The sequence below is a fragment of the Dipodomys ordii genome, unplaced genomic scaffold (genome assembly GCF_000151885.1).
Source record: "Dipodomys ordii isolate 6190 unplaced genomic scaffold, Dord_2.0 Scaffold86, whole genome shotgun sequence".
Lineage (NCBI taxonomy): Eukaryota > Metazoa > Chordata > Mammalia > Rodentia > Heteromyidae > Dipodomys > Dipodomys ordii.
The window spans coordinates 2,110,059-2,131,430 of record NW_012267302.1 but is presented as its reverse complement, the minus strand read 5'-3'; the positions used below and the strand labels follow the sequence as shown (position 1 = coordinate 2,131,430).

The 21,372-nt window shown below is 40.8% G+C and overlaps 1 protein-coding gene across 1 annotated transcript in view; it reads left to right on the top strand.

Annotated features, from left to right (window-relative positions):
* The window catches only part of Cfap70 (cilia and flagella associated protein 70), a 92,963-nt gene that overhangs the window by 48,872 nt on the left and 22,719 nt on the right, over positions 1-21,372 (top strand). The window contains exons 13-17 of the mRNA XM_013025594.1: positions 2,102-2,227; positions 8,996-9,129; positions 9,238-9,353; positions 10,517-10,765; positions 14,215-14,240. Coding sequence (XP_012881048.1) covers positions 2,102-2,227; positions 8,996-9,129; positions 9,238-9,353; positions 10,517-10,765; positions 14,215-14,240 — 651 coding nt within the window. The remainder of the gene's footprint in view (positions 1-2,101; positions 2,228-8,995; positions 9,130-9,237; positions 9,354-10,516; positions 10,766-14,214; positions 14,241-21,372) is intronic.

The window sequence follows — 21,372 nt, the reverse complement described above, 5'->3', positions numbered from 1 at the left end:
AAGGATGAAAGAATGAGGAGAGATGAAAATTGGTGATAGAATCAGGAAATACCAAAAGTTAAGAATAGATGAGTAGCTGGGCGCTGGTGGCTCACGCCTGTAATCCTAGCTACTCAGGAGGCTGAGATCTGAGGATCACGGTTCAAAGCCAGCCTGGGCAGGAGAGACCGACTGTGAGACTCCTATCTCTAATAAACCACCAGAAAACCAGAAGTGGTGCTGTAGCTCAAGTGGTAGAGCGCTCGCCTTGAGGTGAAGAGCTGAGGGACAGCGCCCAGGTCCAGAGTTCAAGCCCCACGGCCGACAAAAAAAAGAAAAAAAAGAATAGATGAGTAAACTGGGCACTGGTGGTTCAAGCCTGTAATCTTGGCTACTCAGGAGCTGAGATCTGAGGACTGCTGTTCAAAGCCAGCCTGGGCAGGAAAGTCCGTGAAACACTTTTTTTTTTTTAATTGTGAAAATACTGTACAGAGGGGTTACAATTACATGGGCAAGATAATGAGTACATTTCTAATCAAGCATTGTAACCTCCTCCTTTGTTTCCCCTTCCCATCCCCCCTCACCCACCCCTCTCACTCCCACCATGAAACTCTTATCTCCAATAAAACACCAGAAAACCAGAAGTGGTGCTGTAGCTCAAGTGGTAGAACGCTAGCCTTGAGCTGAAGAGATGAAGGACAGAGCTCAGGCCCAGAGTTCAAGCCTCATGACTGACAAAAAAAAAAAAAAAGAATAGATGAGTAAAAGAATTGATGAACAGCTTGAAGGAAATTTAGATGATTTTTGCTAAAAAAAAAAACATAAATGAATGCGAATATTAAAGACCTTCAGTGAATACTGAATATCACAAGAGTCTAGAAAGGCTCAGCTCTTTCTATGTTGTTTTTCTTAGAACGAATTTTAGCTGCATCTCTCTAGGAATGAAGAAATCAGATTGCAGGGCTGTTTTAATATGTGAGTTTTAGTAAAAGTTTAGGAAAGGGAGGAAGATGCTTGAGATTGAGTGTGCTGGTGAGAGTAACATGAGGGTAGTCATGAGCATGAGGCTGATCTTAGGAAGAGATAGATTTACTGGAAGGAAAGAAATGAAACTAAAGAGGTTTTTGTCTTGTTTTCATTTTCGTTTTGTTTTTTGGTGTGTGTGTGTGTGTGTGTGTGTGTGTGTGTGTGTGTGTGTGTGTCGTAGGGCTTGAACTCAAGGCCTGGGCACTGTCCTTGAGCTTTTGTGCTCAAGGCTAGTGTTATACCACTGGAGCCACAGCTCCACTTCTGGCTTTTTTGGTAGTTAATTGGAGATATGAGTCCTATGGCTTTTCTGCCCAGGCTGGCTTATGACAGCAATCCTCAGATGTCAGCCTCCTGAATCATTAGTATTACAGGTGTAAGCCACCAAGACCCAGTACCCAAAGGACAAAGGCACTAATCAGTGATCAGAAGCTGTCTTTGGCCCATCACAGATTTGGCTATATTCCATAGCAACGGTACTTGGTACTCACTATTTTTTTTTTCTTGGTTGTGGGGCCTGAACTCTGGGCCTGGGCGCTGTCCCTCAGCTCTTCAGCTCAAGGCTAGTGCTCTACCTCTTGAGCCACAGTGCCACTTCTGGCTTTTTCTGCTTATGTAGTGCTGAGGAGTTGAACCCAGGGCCTCATGCACACAAGGCAAACACTCTACCACTGAGTCACCTTCCCACCCCTTTGTTTTAATTAAAGATTTTTTAGGGGTCTTCCTCAGCCATAGCTTCTGACCCAGGATAGTACTAATTATACCAGATCAACTCTTCTCAATGTGGATATATAGAAAATACCCCTTTCCCCTGTAGTATTTGGTATGGAGGTTTAAACCCAGGGCCTTGGGCTTGCTAGGCTGCCACAAATATTTCAACCTCCTGAGTAAACATGTGACACATGATCCAACACCCAGCTGATTATATTCTTTTTCTTCTATTGGAAAGGTATGGTTTTCCCCTACTTTTCCTGTTTCTAAATATCTCTTTTGTAATATCTATCAGTAACTCACATCCATTTTACTTCCCTAAACCTTTCTATGTAATTGCTTCATTTGTTTTCTCAACACCTTCATGAACTTTCATGATGGCAAGGCTATGCCAGATGATATCCAAGGCCCTGTTCCAGTCATTCAGTCAACCAGTGATCAGCTTCGACTCTTTGCATATGAAGCAGAAGTCAATGAGAACTATGGAATGGCAGCAGTGTATTATGAAGAGGTAATCAAATGTTTTCATTGATGGTGGTTATTATTTATGAAAATGGGTATGATAAATAGTAGTTTTTGATTATTCAAAATCAAACTTGAATGGTAAAAAGGTAGAACAATAGGACAGAATCAAAGGCCCACAGTAATAATGTCATTAAATTATTTTTTTGAGTAGTTTATTGGAGTCTCATGGAGTTTTCTGCCTGGGCTGGCTTTAAACCGCAATCCTCAGATCTCAGCCTCTTGAGTAGTCAAGATTCCAGGTGTGTGAATCACTGACACCCGGCTTCTTTTGGCTTTTTGGCAGTACTGGGGTTTGAACTCAAGGCCTGGCCTCTTGATAGGCAGGTGCTCTACCATTTGAGTCACTCCAGCTTTTTTTTGTCGATTGTGGGCCTGAACTCTGGGCCTGGGCACTGTCCCTCTGCTCTTCAGCTCAAGGCTAGTGCTCTACTACTTGAGCCACAGCGCCACTTCCGGCTTTTTCTGCTTATGTGGTGCTGAAGAATCGAACCCAGGGCCTCATGCATGCAAGGCAAGCACTCTACCACTGAACCACCTTCCCAGCCCCACTCCAGCTCTTTTTAGTGCTGCTTTTTGTGCCAGTCCTGGAGCTTGAACTCAGGGCCTAGGCACTGTCCCCGAGTTTCTTTGGCTTAAGGCTAGCATTCTTCCACTTGAGCTACAACTCCACTTCTGGCTTTTTCTGTGTTTGTGTTACTGAGGAATTGAATCCAGAGCTTCATGCATGCAAGGCAAGCACTTTACTACTGAGCCACCTTCCCAGCCCAGTCATTAAATTTTTGAAAAAGATATAAAGAAATTTAATGGGAAAGGATAATCTTTTCAACAAATTGAACAATGGTTATCCTTAGGCAGAATAAATCATTCTTAAATATTTTAAAAAATCAATTCAAAATGGATAATACATCTAAACATAAAAACCATAACACTTCTAATCATAAAACATCTAAATATAAAACCATAAAACTTTTAGAAGAAATGTAGAAAATTTTTGACATTGAGTTATATAAACTATTCTTTTTAAATTATTAAATACATATTTTTATTGTAAAGATACTGTACAGAGCGGTTACAGTTACATGAGTAGGTAATGAGTACATTTCCTATGGAACATTGTTACCCCCTGTTTTCCCCCCACCATCCCTTCCCTCCCTACCTTGCCAGTTCCTCCCTCCCCTTCCCCAAGTTGTAAGGTTAGTTTTCAACATACTGTCTTGTATGTCTCATTGATACAATGGGTCAACCTGTATCCTTATTTCAGAATTTTGTTATTTCCCTTCCCCTCCCCAAATTAGAAAAATGTATATACAAGATGCGGAGCACCAGAATTACAGTGACAACAGGGGTTATACCATGGGGAAAAGCATACAAAAGAAACAAAAAAACACATAGTACATTATAAGTATATTAAAAATAACAGCAAGAGCTTGAGCTATATCAGCTATTCTTATATGAGACCAAAGCATGGTCTATCAAAGAAACACAACATGAAAGTTGAAAGTCTAATAGACGAAGGGTTAACAAGTACAGCAGTGGTTCTCACTAGATATTATGTTGAAAATGAACTATACAACTTGTGGGTGGGGACAGAAGGGAAAAACTGGGCGAGAGAAAGGGAAAACTGGGAAGGGGTGACTCAATTACCTTCTTTATGAAATGGTGACCCCTCTGTATATCACCTTTATAATAAAATTAAAAAATTTTAAAAAGTCAGGTGGGTATGGTTGGCTTATGCCTGTAATCCCAGCTACTCAGGAGACTGAGATCTGAGGATTGCAGTTGGAAGCCAGCCTGAGCAGAAAAGCCTGTGGGATTCTTATCTCCAATTAACCACCAAAAAAGCCAGAAGTACTGCTGCAACTCAAGTGGCAGTGTACTAGCCTTGGGCAAAAAAGCTCAGAGACAATACCCAGGCCCCAGAACCAGTAGAAAAAAATTAAAAGTCTATGTCCTATGAAAGAAGATAAGTTAAAAAAAATACAGATTAATATATGTCTAGGACAAGCAGAAGAGGTCAAAAGCTATGTACATATGACCATATAACCTGATGCTAAACAAAATGAACCCCAAGATAGGGACACAAGAGGTTTTATCTTTGTCGCTGTTCTTCTTAATGTACTATGTGATTTTTTTGTTTCTTTTTATGTTCTTCTCCCATGGTACAACCGCTGTTGTCACTGTATTTGATTCCGGTGTCCTGCATCTTATATATACATTTTTCTAATTTAGGGAAGGGAAGGAAATAACAAAATACTGAAATATGGATACAGGATGACCCATTGTAACAATAAGATGTACAAGAGAGTGTTAGGTTTTTAAAAAGAGGTAGCTGAGTAAGAACAGCACCATGCACATGGTATTCAGGTAAGGGGTAGGTTTATTCAGTAGACCTGCTGGAACCAGGCAAGGTTGGCAATCCACTCAGCTGGCAAAAGAGAAAAAATAGCTAGAAAAGAGAAGAGCTAGAGAAGAGCTAGAAAAGAGCAGAGAGAGAGAGCAGAGAGAGCTAGAAAAGAGCAGAGAGAGGTAGCCGAGTAAGAACAGCAGCACTCACATGGTATTCAGGTAAGGGGTAGGTTTATTCAGTAGGCCTGCTGGGACCAGGCAAGGTTGGCACTCCACGTGGCTGGGAAAGGCCTGGGACTGAGAGAGAGCTGGGAAAGAGAGGAAAGAGAGAGGAAAGAGCTAGGAAAGAGCTAGAAAAGAGCAGAGAGAGCAGAGAGAGAGCTGAGAGAGCTAGAAAAGAGCAGCGAGAGAGAGCCTCTGGGCCTGGGCTAGGCCTTATGTAGGGTATGGGCCGAGAAAGGTGTGGCCACATCAAATTCAGATGTGACCTCAGTGGATGCAGATGTGACATCTTCCAGGTGTCCCAGTTGCCTAGGTAACACAGGTAATGGGTGGAGACTTTGCTGCGAGGAGGGTGGAGTCTGCTCGCCATCCAGGAGCAGACCTTACATTCCAGCCTTTTAATAATTATGAAATAGAGCACGGAATCTCTCTGGCTACTTCCTGCTGACAAGGAGCATCGACAATAGGGGTAAAAGGCTGGAATTTGGTCCCCTCCCAGAGAAGGCAGTGAGCAGCAGCTGTCCCTTGGTGGCATGAGTCCTTAGATGAAGTCTGGAGAAGTCTCATGAGCATTGAGGGGCTGGAAAAAAATACTAGACAGCAAATAAATGGCAAGAGGAAGGACTTGGGACTGAAAATGTTGGTAGAAATGTCCCTAGCTACTTCTGACATCTGGCGACTAAGTAGAGAAGTCAGGTGACAAAGGCAAGAATATAAATTCCTGTTCAGTTAATAGGTAGACAGGTATGGACACTAGATGGGCAGGCTTCTTACTTCCACTTACCTCCCCGCTCTGGTTAATTTTGAAAGGGCAGGCACAAAGTAGCTGATGTGACATCATCTCCTCTTACTCCTCTCCATGTTCCCTTATTCCCCAGACTGGCTGAGTCTAGGTGCTTGTTGCTGGGATGGCTTGTCCCAGTTGGTAGTCAAGGAAGTTTGAACTCAAGGCCTGGGCACTGACCCTGAGCACTTCTGCTCAAAGCTAGCACTGAACCACTTTGAGTTATAGTAGAGTTTTTTTTTTGAGTTATACTTTGAGTTATACTTGTAGAGTTTGGCTGGTTAGAGATAAGTGTTTTGAGCCATGCTTCCAGCCTGGCTCTTTGTAGGTTAGTTGGGAGATGGAGTCTTAGGGATTTTTCAGCCCGGGTTGGCTTTGAACTGAAATGTTTGCCACAAAAGCCCTTTATTATTTCCAGTTAAAGCAACAAGGAGATCAAGTAGAATAAGTAGAGCTTACCTGCTTCTTGTCAAGAATTGCCAACAAATATTCTGCAATGACAAAACTCATTAGATGTGATGAGAATTTTAGCATAGATATGCCCAGTATTTTAGAACCACGTAGTCAGTAGTAGAATACAGAACACAAAACACAAAAAGCAAAACTCAAAACCTAAAATTTTGACAACATTTAGACATCTTTGCTAACAAAGCACATCAGATGGTTGGGCCTCAGTTACTAGGGCCTGTGAAAAGAGCAATTTGTTAGCAAGGCACCTTAAAACAGATGAATGAAGTAGTAAGCTTGGTGGAAGGTTAAGGGTCAGATGGGGCCAAACCCTTAACTCACCATGTGGCCAAGATGGCGAACTCAAGATGGAGAATTTCTGAAAAAAATACAAATAGATCAAGCCTACATTGGCTAGCCTTTGAGAGGGAACCTAGAGGAGGGTCCCTGGGACCCAGCCTGCGTCGCACTCTTCAGGGCACAAGCCAAAATGTAGAAAAGAGAAAGGGAGAGATAGGGAAAGTTGGACATGAATGGCAGAGAGAGCAAAGAGAGCCCAAAAGTAAACAGACTTCTGACCATTTACCATTGCAGTGGCAAAAACTGTCTACATCTGAGAATGACATAAAAATGAGGTGCTCTGGCTTTCCAGGGAGCGTAGGAGACATTTCAAAGGGGTTTCACTGCTCAGGCGTGATTCGCAGCACCTCATTAATTTAGTAGGAGAGTCAGTCTGGTGAGTGAAGGAGAGCTGACCAGGCAGAAGTGGTGTCCCGACTTCCCCCAGAGCCCTCTAGAGAGATCAACAGAGAACCGTAGAGAGTAGTTTCACTCACCAGAGTAGAGAAGTGGTATGGACATGGATGTGAAGGCCTCAATGGTATCGATGCGCTGTGTCTGCAGCAGACAGATGAGTTTGCAAAAGGCCGTCAGAACTGTGGGTATTCCTCAGAGCAAAAAGGGAAAAACAAACAGAAAAAGAAAAAAGAGGAAAAAAACAGAGAAGAACCCCAGCTATCCTGACTTTAAACCCTTTATCCAAGTCACAGCACCATTTATGTTAGGTTTTTAAAAAGAGGTAGGCCGAGTAAGAACAGCACCAGGCACGTGGTATTCAGGTAAGGGGTAGGTTTATTTAGTAGAGCTGCTGGGACCAGGCAAGGTTGGCAAAAATGTAAGGTCCGCTCCTGGATGGCGAGCTGACTCCACCCTCCTCACAGCAAAGCCTCCACCCAGTACCTGCGTTATCTAGGCAACTGGCACACCTGGAAGATGTCACATCTGCATCCACTGAGGTCACATCTGAATTTGATGTGGCCACACCTTTCTCCACCGGTACCCTAGATAAGGCCTAGCCCAGGCCCAGAGGCTCTCTCTCAGCTCTCTCTCTCTGCTCTCTCTGTTCTTTTCTAGCTCTTTCCTCTCTCTTTCCCAGCTCTCTCTCATTCCCAGGCCTTTCCCAGCCACGTGGAGTGCCAACCTTGCCTGGTCCCAGCAGGCCTACTGAATAAACCTACCCCTTACCTGAATACCACGTGAGTGCTGCTGTTCTTACTCGACTACCTCTCTCTGCTCTTTTTTAGCTCTCTCTGCTCTCTGCTCTCTCTCTCTGCTCTTTTCTAGCTCTTCTCTAGCTCTTCTCTTTTCTAGCTATTTTCTCTCTTTTGCCAGCTGAGTGGAGTGCCAACCTTGCCTGGTCCCAGCAGGTCTACTGAATAAACCTACCCCTTACCTGAATACCATGTGTGTGGTGCTGTTCTTACTCGGCTACCTCTTTTTAAGAACCTAACAGAGAGTATGTTGAAAATGAACTTTACGACTTTGGGGGGGGGTTGGGAGAGGGGAGGGAGGAGTTGGGGAAATGAAGAAGAAAGGGATGGTAGGGGAAATATAATGGAGGGTATAACAATGCTCGATAGGAAATGTACTCATTACCTTGCTTATGTAACTGTAACCCCTCTGTACAGTATCTTTATAATAAAAATATATATTAAATAAAGTAAGAGAAAAATTATCTACCTCCCGAAAAAATACAGATTAGGAGAAAATGTTTGTAGAACCTGTATGACAGCTGATTTGTATAAGAATATAAAGAGGCTGGGGATGTGTCATGTGGCTTAGTGGTAGAGTGCTTGCCTAACATGCATAAAGCCATAAGTGGTGCTGTGGCTCAAGTGGAAGAGTGCTAGCCTTGAGCAAAAAGGAGCTACAGACAATGTCCAGGCCCTGAATTCAAGCTCCAGGGCTGGCAAAAAAAAAAAAAAAGAATATAAGGAACTATCAAAATTCAGCATTTGTATATAAGAATTTACTTGAGTTCCTGTTAAGTATTTTTGGTATAAATTACAAATTAAATTGCTAGCACATCTGATAACATGTGTTTAATTTTTTAAGGATTTTGATTGGGATGTTAATGGGGATTGCACTGCATCTGTTGCTTGCCTTTGGTAGAATTAGCATCTTAATACTAGTCTTCCAATCCATGAATATGGGATATCTTTCCATTTATTTATATCTTTTTTCTTTAATGTCATTAATCAATATTTATAGTTTTCTCTCATTATCAGGCATCTTTTTTCTCAGATTTATAGACAAATCTAGTATTTGCCATTTTAAGATTTTGGCAGAAATTATTAGACATGGTTAATATACCACTGAGTGAAACTTTAGGCTCCCAAGATACTGAATGAGTTTAGGTTGTAGGTTGACCAAATAATGGGAGAAATAGCTTAAGGATTCAAATTGTTAATTATTTCAACAATTTTTGAGAACTTATTAAGAGCCAGAATAATAATGGAGTGTGCTATGTCCTATAGTAAGGAGAAAAAAGAAGTCTTAGCCTTCGCTTTTGTAAAACAGTATTTGTGGGGTGCTTCCTGAATGAGGTTGTACTATAAAAAAAGTAAGACATAGTGTCACAGTAATCTTGGCCCTTCTGATGCCCTGTGTGCCTAGAGGTTGGTCCGTGAGCCCCACAACCTAGAGCATTGGCTGGACTATGGCGCCTTCTGCCTCCTCATTGGAGACAACATCAAAGCCCAAGAGTGTTTCCGGAAAGCCCTTTCCCTGAATGAGAGTCATATCAACAGGTACAGGTGGAAGGGAGGTGCAGAAGTCTGAAGTGATCATCTGCTAGTGAAATTGTCTTGGTATTGTGAATGAGACACAGTACCATTGAATTAGTGGTCTCTTTTCAGCTTGTTGCTGTGTGGTATCCTGGCTGTCTTGTTGGAGAACTATGAACAGGCAGAAATTTTCTTTGAGGATGCCACTTGCTTGGAACCAACCAATGTGATAGCCTGGACTTTACTTGGTATGTTATTTTCCTGTGATATGAATGTGAATTTTTCCATTCTAAGATTCTGTCTTTTCTTTCTAGCCTCTGCTGCTCAGTTTTTTCTCATCATGGCTGGTGCTCTGCTCTCAAGGCCAGCTTTTTTTCTACTGGTTAATTAGAAACAAACTTTTGAGGCCTTTTCTGCTTAAGCTGGCTTTGAACTTTGACCCTCAGATTTCAGCCTCTTGAATAGCTGGGATTACAGGTGTGCCCCCAAGCACCCAGCTCCTTTCTACTTTTAATCAGCTCATTTGTTGTTGTTATTGTTGTTTTGTCAGTAGCTGGGCTTGAACTCAGGCTCTGTGCACTCTCCCCAGCTTTTTTGTTCAAAGCTGCTGCTCTAACACTTTTAGCCACAGTGCTACTTCCAGTTTTCTGGGAGTTAATTGGAGACAAGAGTCTCATAGACTTTTCCGCCCAGGCTGGCAAAACTGTGGTCCTCAGATCTCAGCCTCCTAAGTAGCTAGGATTAGAGGTATAAGCCATCAGCACCCAGCTCAAGTAGTTCTTAAACTTCAAGAAAAATATGAGAAAAGTAAGTTATATGTTGCAGTTTTTCATTATATGATGTCAAGAAATCTATCATATTCAGGGCTAGGATATAGTTTAGTGGCAAAGCACTTGCTTAGCAAGTGCAACCTGTTTCAATCCCCATTACCAAAAAAGAAAAGACAAAAACACAAACAAAAATACAGTTAAAGAATCAAATAGCTGGGCACCAGTGGCTTATGCCTATAATCCTAGCTACTCAGGAGGCTGAAATCTGATCATCACGGTTCAAAGCTATCCCTGACAGGAAAGTCTGTGAGACTCTTATCCCGAGTTAACCATCAGAAAACTGTGGCGCTATGGCTCAAGTGGTCGAGCACTTGCCTTGAGCTGAAAAGCTCAGGGACACCAATGAGGCCCAGAGTTCAAGCCCCATGACCAACTCACCCAACCCCACCCCCACAAAAAAAACAACAACCAAACAACAACAACAAAAATTACTCTTGGGAGAAAAATAAGAGAGAGTAACAATGTTTAACAAGAAATGTACTCATTGCCTTACTTAGGTAACTGTAGTCCCTCTGTACAACACCTTTACAGTAAAATTAAAATTAAAAAAACTATAGTATTCATTTTAAATATTTCCTCAGGTTTGTACTATGAAATTCAAAACAATGATATTCGAATGGAAATGGCATTTCATGAGGCTTTCAAACAACTTCAAGCACGAGTGCTCCAGATACCAGCAGGAAAGCAAAAGAGCATGGGCAATATGGCAGGTACCATAGAGAATGTGGAAGAAAAAGGGAAAATGGAATCTAATGCAGGCCCTTCGGGAACTGGAAATAACACAAATAATGAGTCTTCTTCAACAGCAGTCAAGGCAGAGGCCTCAGCAGGTAGGAGCAGGGAGTGGAGGGGTTATTAGGAAACACTGCTGACAGGGTTGGCACCAGGTGTATATTTACTAAATGTATGAGTGCTGGATTTAAAGGACAATTTTTATTTCTGAATCTCTTCATTCAGATGCTTAGTGGCCAGAAGTTTCTGTTGAAATTGCTTCTTTTGCTTCTGACCAGCATTCACTATAGTCACAAGTATCCCTAAAAAGGGGTAACAGTTGAGCAAAGTAACTTTTTTCCTTTTTCCACTTTGTTTACTCCCTACCATGTATGTCCTTGTCTTGTGACTCTTACATTTATTGGTTTATACACTTGCCCCCCCCCATCCCCACTGTCATGTGTTTTAATATCTACTCTATCAGGTCTCCCCATCTATTGTCTTTCATATAGCTTACTTAGGCTAGTCAAGAACTTTTATTTGTCTATTTTATACAGTTTATCAAATATATTTTTTACTGTTATCTGTGCAATTTTTATTTCTTTATTGAGATTAAGTGATTACAGAAAGTTCACAATGTTGTGTGTTGGGTCTTGGTCCGTCCCGCAGAAGACGGATGGGGTCCAAGGAAAGGTAAGTGCACTACTCGCCCCTTTCCCAGCCTCCCTTAGCCCCAAAGACAATCAGACACAGTGGGGAGTCAAGCCAAGCAGGAACTCCCACTTTTTAAAGCAAAAAACCCAGTGGCATGGAAGGGAAGGAAAAGGAACCAACCAATCGCTGTAGAGGTCACCCTATCGTGCGCCTAAGCTTTCTGTACTTTCCCTGCTGTCCGTGAGCTGTCATGCTTCGCCTGGTTGTGGCACCCAGTCAGATTTTAACATAAACAACTTGAGCTCTGCCCACTCAACTCCCTCTCAGCGCCATCTTTGCTGCCCATGTGCTCTACAATTGTGGGATAGTTATACTTAGCTAAAGTCACAAACACATTTTAACCCTTACAAGTCAAATTGTCATTATCATGGTCTATAATGTTTGTGAATTCTACAAGCTTTGATAGTACAACTATTTCTTCCACATTGGGTGATATGTACATTTCTTTCCTTTTGCTTAGTGTAAGCTGTTTCCTCTTTCCTTCTCATTCCCTCCTTCCCATTGCTGCCCTTGAGTTGCTTACTTCACTTTCATCAATGCCCAGTGCAGCTGATGGGCCCCTCTGCTGTATTTTTTCACTTGTTTCCCTCTGATACTGTGCCCTCCTCCTAGCTTCCCTCAGATGTGCACATGTATATACCATATGTGGGGTCAAGAACATAGAGTCATCTAAAAACAATACAACAAGTTAAGAAGAGGTCCTTTGTTTCTTGAGTCCTGTTTACTTTGACATATCTCCTTACATTTTGAATTTAATATCAACAAATAAGGGAGACCATGTGCCATATCCTCTCTGATCTTGACTTGTTTCACTCAACATGATTTGTTCTAGTTCCATCAATTTCCCTGTGAATGCCATTATTTTGTCCTTTCTAATGGTGGCATAATATTCCATTGTATATAGCTACCACAATGTTTTGATCCATTCATCTGTAGTGGGGCATCTGGGTTGTTTCCATATCTTGGCTATTGTGAATAGTGCAGCAAGGAAGATGGAGGTGCATGTGTCCATGTATCCTGGTTCCTGTTGCTCAGGGTAGATGTCTAGGAGTGGTAAGGCTGGGTGGTATGGAAGATCTCTGTTTAGTTTTCTGAGGAACCTTCAGACTGCTTTCCAGGGTGGTTGTATTAGTGTACATTCCCACCAGCAGTCCACTAGGGTTACTCTTTCTCTGCATCTCTGCTAGTATTTGTCATTGTTCGAATTTAGGATATAGGCCATTCTGACTGGGGTAAGGGTTGTTTTTATTTACATTTCCTTTATATCCTTTAGATGTCTCTTATAACCACAATATGCTTAGGTTTTATTTGTTATATGAACTGTCTTTTATCTGTCTTTTAATTGGAGTATTACATTACTAATACCCTTGAGCTTAAACAGTGTTACTGTTGGTTTTTTGGGGGGAGGGGTTGGTATGGCATATAGGAGCACCTACTTGTGTACACGTGCACTCACTCACACACACACACACACACACACACACTTTCTCTCTCTCTTCTCTCCTTTCTTGACTGTTTTCAGATTGATTGGAATTTTGCTATTCTGTTCCTTTCTTCTATATGCTTGAAAATTATATAGTATTGTAATACTTTTTTTTCAGTGCAGAGGTCTGGAAGGGCCTTAATCATGTCAGGCAAGCATTCTACTACTGTATTACACTTCCAGCCCTATCTCATAATTCTTCTACTGATTAATCTAAGAACTATAAACATCCATTATTGACTTATAAAGCTCAAATATTGATTTGTATCTCTATCCTCTTTTGTATTTTTATCCCTTTTTCCTCTTTTTAAATAGTTAAGACTTTAGAACATTGAACTGAATGTTCATCCTCCTGATTTATTTAAGATTATTTTGTAGGTATGTGTATGTTAGTTTTTGTCATTGTTACAAAACATCTGAGGAAAAGAACTTAAGAAGGCTTTATTTGGGTTCATGGTTTCTGTCCAAGGTTTCAGTCCAGCTAGCTCCACCATCTTGGGCGTGAGGCAAGGCAAAATAACATGGTTACCAGAGCATGTGGAAAACAAGGCTGCTCACTTCATAGTTTGGAAGTAGAAACCATGGCCCCATTCCTAGATGCCAAGGACAAGGGCAAGCCTTCAAAAGCATTCCTCCAGTGACTGACTTTGTCCTAACACTTGTTGAACAAGTGTTTATACACAAAATTGCTATGCTAAGCTGAATATGACTCTTCAAATCTACCCATGTCTGAATCTCTGGGACCTATGACTATTTCTATATATGCAATGGAGACTTTGCCAGTGTGACTCAAGTGAAGGATCTTGCAACAAGATTATTTTGAATGCTCCTCAAGGGCACACTCCTTCAGCCTAAGACATTTTATTTATTTTAATTCAAGTAGTTGTACAAAGAAGTTCCCATTCTACAAAGCAGTATATGAGTACAAAGTGTCTGACAACATTGTCACCCACCTCTCTTAACCCATCCCTTCTTTCACTTTTTTTTCTTTAATTGAGATTTGGTGATTACATAAATTTCACATACTTCACAGTATTGTGAAATAGTGATAGTTAGAATCACAAACACATTTTAATTTTCACAAGGCAAATTGTCATTATCATGGTCTATATAGTTGGTGAATTCTATGAACTTTGATAATACAAGTTATTTTTTCCACATCAGGTGCTGTTTACATTTCTTTCCTTTTGCTTAGTGTGGGCTGTTCCCACTTATTCTGTTCCTCCTCCTGTCTTCCCTCTGTTCTGTGCATATATCTACCATATATATGGTCCAGAACATGGAGTCGTTTAGCAGTGATATGACAAAATGGGTGGCTGTCTATTGTTTCTTGAATTCTGTTTGCCATATCTTCTTGTATTTTGGCTTTAGCATCCTCATATCAGGGAGACTGTGCCGTTTGTTTCTTACTTACATGTGCTGTTTGAGCTTACTTTGCTCAAAATAATCTGCTCTAGTTCCATCCATTTCCTTGCAAATGCCATTATTTTGTCCTTTCTAATGGCTGCATAATATTTCATTGTATATAGGTAACACAATTTTTGGATCCACTCATCAGTAGTGGGGCATCTGGATTGTTTCCATATCTTGGCTATTGTGAACAGTGCTGCAATAAACATGGAGGTGCATGTGTCTTTATATACTGGTTCCTATTGCTCAGGGTAGATGCCTAGGAGTGGTATGGCTGGGTCATAGGGGAGGTCTATATTTAGCTTTCTGAGGTATCTACAGACTGTTTTCCAAAGTGGTTGTATAAGTGTACATTCCCACCAGCAATGCAGTAGGGTTCCTCTTTCTCCTCATCCCCTCCAGCATTTGTCATTGGCTGACTTTAGGATGTGGGCCATTCTGACTGGGGTAAGTTGGTATCTCAGGATTGTTTTTATTTGCATTTCCTTTATAGCCAGGGATGATGAATATTTCCTCATGTGTTTCTTTGCCATTTTTATCTCTTCTTCTGAGAAGTCTCTCTTTAGTTCCCTTGCCCATTTCATGATTGGTTTGTTAGATTTGGGAGGGGGTAGTTTCTTGAGTTCCCTGTGTATAATGGATATTAGAACCTTGTCTGATATATTGCTGGTAAATATTTTTTCCCAATTAGTTGGCTATCTTTCTAGTTTGGTTGCTATGTCTTGAGCTGTGCAGAAACTTTTTATTTTAAGGTAGTCCCATTTGTCCAGTCTCTTTCCAACTTGTTGTGACCCTGGGACTCTGTTCAGGAAGTTGCTGCCTGTGCCTATAAGTTCAAGTGTCTCTCCTACTCTGTCCTGCAGTAGTTTCAGAGTATCAGGTTTGATGTTAAGGTCTTTAATCCATTTTGAGTTGATGTTAGTGCATGGTGATAGACTAGGGTCCACTTTCATTTTTCTGCATGGGACCACCCAATTTTCCCAGCACCAATAGTTGAAGAGGCCATGATTCTTCCACTGTATGTCTTTGGCTCCTTTGTCAAATATCAACTGACTGTACAAATGTGGCTTTGTTTTTGGGTCCTCTAGTCTGTTCCGTTGGTCTTTGTGTCTCTTTTTGTATGAGTCCCAAGCTGTCTTTGTTATTATGGCTCTATAGTAGAGCTTGAAATTTGGTATCGTGATTCTTCCTGCATTCTTTTGCCTAGACTTGCTTCGGCTATTCTAGGTCTTTTGTTATTCCATATGAACTTTTGGACTGTTTTCTCTATTTCTGTAAAGTACATCATTGGGATTTTAATGGGAATTGCATTGAATGTGTTTATCAATTTTGGCAGTATAGCCATTTTCACTATGTTAATTCTGCTTATCCAGTGTTGGTTCTTCATCCGTCCCACGAAAGATGGACAGGGTCCAAGCCAGAGCAACAAGCACTCTACCACTGAGCCACCTTCCCTGCCCATTGGCTAGAATTTTATTGTGGAGCTTTACATCTGTGTTCATCAAAGAGATTGGTCTGTAGTTCTCTTTTTTTGTTGGGTCTTTGCCTGGTTTGGGGATGAGAGTGATATTGGCTTCATAGAATGAGTGTGGGATTACTCCTTCTGCTTCTATTTCTCTGAAGAGCTTCAGGAGTATGGATATTAATTTCTCTTTAAAGGTCTTATAGAATTCTGTAGTGAATCCATCTGGTCCTGGGCTTTTCCTTGTTGGAAGGTTTCTGATTGCTTCCTCTATCTCACTGTAGATTATTGGTATATTTAATTGATTTATTTCTTCCTGGTTCAGTTTGGGCAATTTGTATTTCTCTAGGAATTTGTCCATTTCTGCTAGGTTTTCCATCCTTTGTGAGTATAGAATCTGGAAATATTTCTTTATAATTTTTTGGATGTCTTGGATGTTTGTTGTAATTTTTCCTGTGGCATCTTTGATCTTATTGATTTGGGTCTCCTCTCTTCTCTTTTTAGTTAATCTTGCCAGTGGTCCACCAATTTTATTGATTAAAAAAACAAACAGATTTTTGTTTTATTAATTTTATTTATAGTTTTCTTAGTCTCTATTTCATTAATTTCAGCTCTTATTTTGGTTATCTTGCTTCATCTAGTGACTTTAGGTTCAACTTTTTCTTGTGTCTCTAGCAGTTTTAGTCACATCATGAGATTGTTTATTTGGTCTGTCTCTGTTTTCTTGATGTGTGCACTGAGAGCAATAAACTTGCCCCTCAGGAATGCTTTCGCTGTGTCCCATAGGTTTCCTTGTGATGTGTCTTCATTTTCACTGAATTGTAATAACTTTTTAATTTCTTCTTTAATTTCTTCTGTGACCCATGTGTTGCTCAGCAGTGTGCTGTTTAATTTCCAAGTGTTTGAGTTTTTTCTACTGTATGCCTTGTTATTGAGATCTAGTTTGATTCCACTATGGTCAGATAAAATACAGGGGATTATGTTGATCTTCTTGTATTTGCATAAATTCTTTGTATGAACTTAAGATATGATCTATTTTAGAAAAAGTTCCATGAGCTGCTGAGAAGAATATGTACTGGGTTGTTGTTGGGTGGAAAACTCGGTATATGTCAGTTAATTCTGTTTGAGAAATGAGATTATTTAATTCAGAGACTTCTTTGCTAATTCTTTGGTTGGTGGACCTGTCCATTGGTGAGAGTGGAGTATTAAAGTCTCCTAATATTATTGTATTTGGATCCATTATTTCCTGTAAATCTGAGAGTATTTGCTTAACATATTTGGGTGCACAAATGTCTGGGGTATATAGATTGACAATGGTGATGTTCTCTTCTTGGATTGTTCCCTGTATTGTTATATAGTGATCTTCTTTGCCTTTTCATAGTGATTTTAGTGTAAAGTTTATTATACCAGATATCATAATGGCAACTCCTGCCTTCTTGCTGGTGGCATGGTAGATCTTTCTCCATCCCTTCACTCAGGGTTTGCTTTTATATTTGGTTGTGAGGTAGATCTCTTGAAGACAGAAAATTGATGGATCTTGTTTTCTGATCCAATCTGCACTTCTTTTTCTTTTGACTGGTGAATTGAGTCCATTAATATTTATGGTTATCATAGAGAGGTATATTGTATTTCTTGTCATTTTATACTTTCCTAAGTTTTTCTTCTTTCCTTCCCTCCTGTGTTTACTAAGTTGGTCTCCTAACGATATCTATCTGGTCTGGATCCCTGTTTTTGAATGCTTTCTTCATATTGTATTCCTGTTCTTAATATTCTTTGGAATGCTGACTCATTGTTTATGAATTTATTTAATTTTTCTTTACTATTAAAAATTTTAGTTTCTCTCTTGAATGTGAATGCTAGCTTTGCTGGATATACCAGTCTGGGCTGGCAGTTGTTGGTTCTCAGGGCTCGGATGGTACTTTCCCAGGCTTTCCTTGCATTCAGAGTCTGTTGGAGAGATCTACAGTGATTCTAATTTTTTCCCATTGTAGTATAGCTCCATCTTTGCTTTTGCTGCTTGCAAGATTGTTTCTTTATTGCTTATATCTAGCATTTTTACTATAATATGTCTTGTAGTGTTCCTCCTGGGATCGATCTTGTTAGGTGTTCTGTAGGCCTCTGTTATGTAGGTAAGATTTTCTCTTTTAAGAATGGGGAAGTTTTCAGTGATGATCTTATTGAATAAATGTTGTATTCCTTTATTTTGGTATTCCTCTCCTTCGTCCACCCAGTTAATCTAAGGTTAAATTTCTTGACACTGTCTGCTTACTCTTGGGCTTCTCTTTGGCATGTTTTGAGTGATTTTTCCATATCTGTAACTTTTTTTCTAGTTCTTGCATTTTGTCTTCAGTATGTGATACTCTATTTTCCATTTCATTTATTCTATTAACTGTGTCTTCCATTGTGGTTTGCATAGAGGAAATTGAATTTTGCATGGAGGAGATTGAGCCATTTATAATTTGTAGGTCATTCCTTAGAGTACTAATTTCGTCTTTTAGCTAGGTGTGTACTGTATCTATTTTGTGTGTATTTCTTGTTTGAAGGCCTGGATCTCTTTTGAAAGCTCATTTGTTTGTTCTTTAAATTTCAGATTTATTTCTCATTTTAATTCTTTTTTTGGGGGGGAGGGGTCCTGTTGTGGGGCCTGAACTCTGGGCCTGGGCGCTGTCCCTCAGCTGTTCAGCTCAAGGCTAGCACTCTACCACTTAAGCCACAGCACCACTTCCGGCTTTTTTTTTTTTTTTTTGCTTATTTGGAGCTGAGGAATCAAACCCAGGGCCTCATGCATGCAAGGCAGCGCTCTATCACTGAGCCACCTTCCCAGCCCCGCAGCCTTTATCTTTTAAGCTGAGGAATTGAACTCAAAGCTTGCTCACATGCTGTACATGCGAGTCTGGGGTCCTTCACTACCACTGCCTTCACCTTGGCCGCTGCTGCTGTTCTAGGCTAGGTTGCTTACATGAGCCTGTGTAAAGAGACACAACATGGCACTGCACGTCTGGAGTCGTTTGCTGCCCCCACCACAGTCACCACCATCCCAAGCTGGGTTGAGTGGCTTCCAGGGACTGGGGGATGGGGGAAGAGGCACCAAGGGCCTAGAGTCATTTGCCGCTGCTTATGAGGGCCAGTGCAGAAAGGCGCTGCATCATACTGCAATTCTGGGGTCGTTTGCTACTACTACCACAGTCACCACAGCCCTGAATTGGGTTGGGTTGCTTCTGTGGGTTGGGGGAGAATGATGCAGGGCTGGGAGTCTAGGGTTGCTCACCGCTGCTGCTGCCACCGTGGCGGCTGCCACTGCCACCCCAGGCTAGGCTGGGTCCCAGCATAAGACATTTTTAAATCTAGCTATGAGTATGGCTATTTTTTTGAACACTGGAATAAGATAGAAAAAATTACAAGATTCATCAACAGCCAAGACAGCAAACCATCCCAAAAGGCCAGCAGCCACCCAGGGAAGAACTACAGTGAAAGCAAAAAAGAAATGGAATACAAATGCTACATCCAAGAGCTGTTAGAGGCAATGACTCAAGAATTAAAGTAAGAAATGGATCAGAAATTTAAAGAACAAAGAAATGAATTATCAAAAGAGATCCAGGACTTAAAACAAGAGATGCACTCAAAAATAGATGCAGTACACACCTCTTTAAGAGATGAAATTAATACTTTGAGAACCGACATAGAAATCATAAATGGTTCAATTTCCTCCATGCAAACCACAGTGGAAACTAGCTAATAGAGTGAATGAAATGGAAAATAGAATATCAGGTACTGAAGACAAAATGTAGCATCTAGAATAAGAAGTCACAGATATGGAAAAAACACCCAAAATATACCAAAGGGAAGTCCAAGAACAAACAGACAGTGCCAAGAAATTTAACCTTTGTATATTTGGGGTTGATGAACATCAGAAATACCAGAACAGAGGGATGCAACACCTTTTCAATAAGATTATCACTGAAAATTTCCCCAGTCTTATAAGAGAAACTCTTTCCTGCATAACACAAGCATACAGAACACCTAGCAAAAGGATCCCAGGAGGAATATTTCTAGGCACATCATAGTAAAAATGCTAGAATTGAACAATAACGAAAGAATCTTGCAGGTGGCAAAAGCCAAGAAGGAGCTATACTACAATGGGGAAAAAAACAGAATCACTGCAGAACTCTCCACACAGATACTAAATGCAAGGAAAGCCTGAGAAAGTACCATCCGAGCCCTGAGAACTAATAACTGCCAACCCAGACTGGTATATCCAGCAAAGCTAGCATTCACATTCAACAGAAAAGCTAAAATTTTTTTGTGAGTCCTGGGGCTTGAAACTCTGGGCTTGGGCACTGTCTCTGCACTCCTCAGCTTAAGGCGAGTCCTCTACCACTTGAGCCACAGCTTCACTTCCAGTTTTCTAGTGGTTTATTGGAGATAAGAGTCTCACAGACTTGGGCTGGGAAGGTGGCTCAGTGGTAGAGTGCTTGCCTTGCATGCCTGAGGCCCTGGGTTTGATTCCTCGGCACCACATAAACAAAAAGAAAAAAGCCGGAAGTGGTGCTGTGGCTCAAGTGGTAGAGCACTCGCCTTGAGCTGAAGAGCTGAGGGACAGCGCCCAGGCCAAGTTCAGGCCCCACGACCAGACCTCCCCCCCCCAAAAAAAAAGAGTCTCACAGACTTTTCTGGGCCGGCTTTGAATGGTGATCCTCAGATCTTAGCCTCCTGACTAGCTAGGATTACAGGTTTGAGCCACCAGTGCCCCACTACTAAAATTTTTAATAGTAAAGAAAAACAAAATGAATTCATAAACAATAATCCAACACTACAAAGAACATTAAGAGGTGGATTACAATCTGAAGAAAACAAGATTAAGGATCCACATCAGACAGATAACACTAGAAGACCAACTTAGTAAGCACAGAAGTAAAAGACAGAAGAAAAATTTAGGAAAGCAGGAAAATGACATGGAAACCCAATGTACTCTCTCTGTAATAACCATCAATATTCACCAATAAAAAGAACTGCAGATAGATTGGATCAAAAAACAAGATCCATCCATTTGTTGTCTTCAGAAGACCCATCTCACAGCCAAAGATAAAAACAAACATTGAGTGAAGGGACTGAGGAAGATCTATAATGCAAATGCTCCCAGCAAGAAGGCCAGCATTGCCATATTAATATATGCCAAAATAAACCATTCACTAAAATCAATAGAAAAAGACAAAGACACTGCATATTAATACAGGGAACAATCCAAGAAGAGGATATTACCATTATCAATTTATACTCTCTAAACATTGGTGCTCCCAAATACATTAAGCAGATATTCTCAGACTTACAGGAAAAAATAGATCCAAATACAGTAAGACTAGAAGACTTTAAAACTCCATTCTCACCAAAGGACAGAGGATTGGCAAAGAAGCCTCCAAATTATATGATACCATATCTCAAGTGGACTGAATTGACATCTACAGAGTTTTCCACCCAACAACGACCCAGTACACATTCTTCTCAGCAACCCATGGAACTTTCTCCAAAATAGATCATATCATAGTTCAAACAAAGAATTTAGACAAATACAAGAGGGTCGACATAATCCTCTGTATTGTTTTTGTTTTTCTGTCAGTCCTGGGGCTTGAACTCTGGGCCTGGGTTCTTTTTTTTTTTTT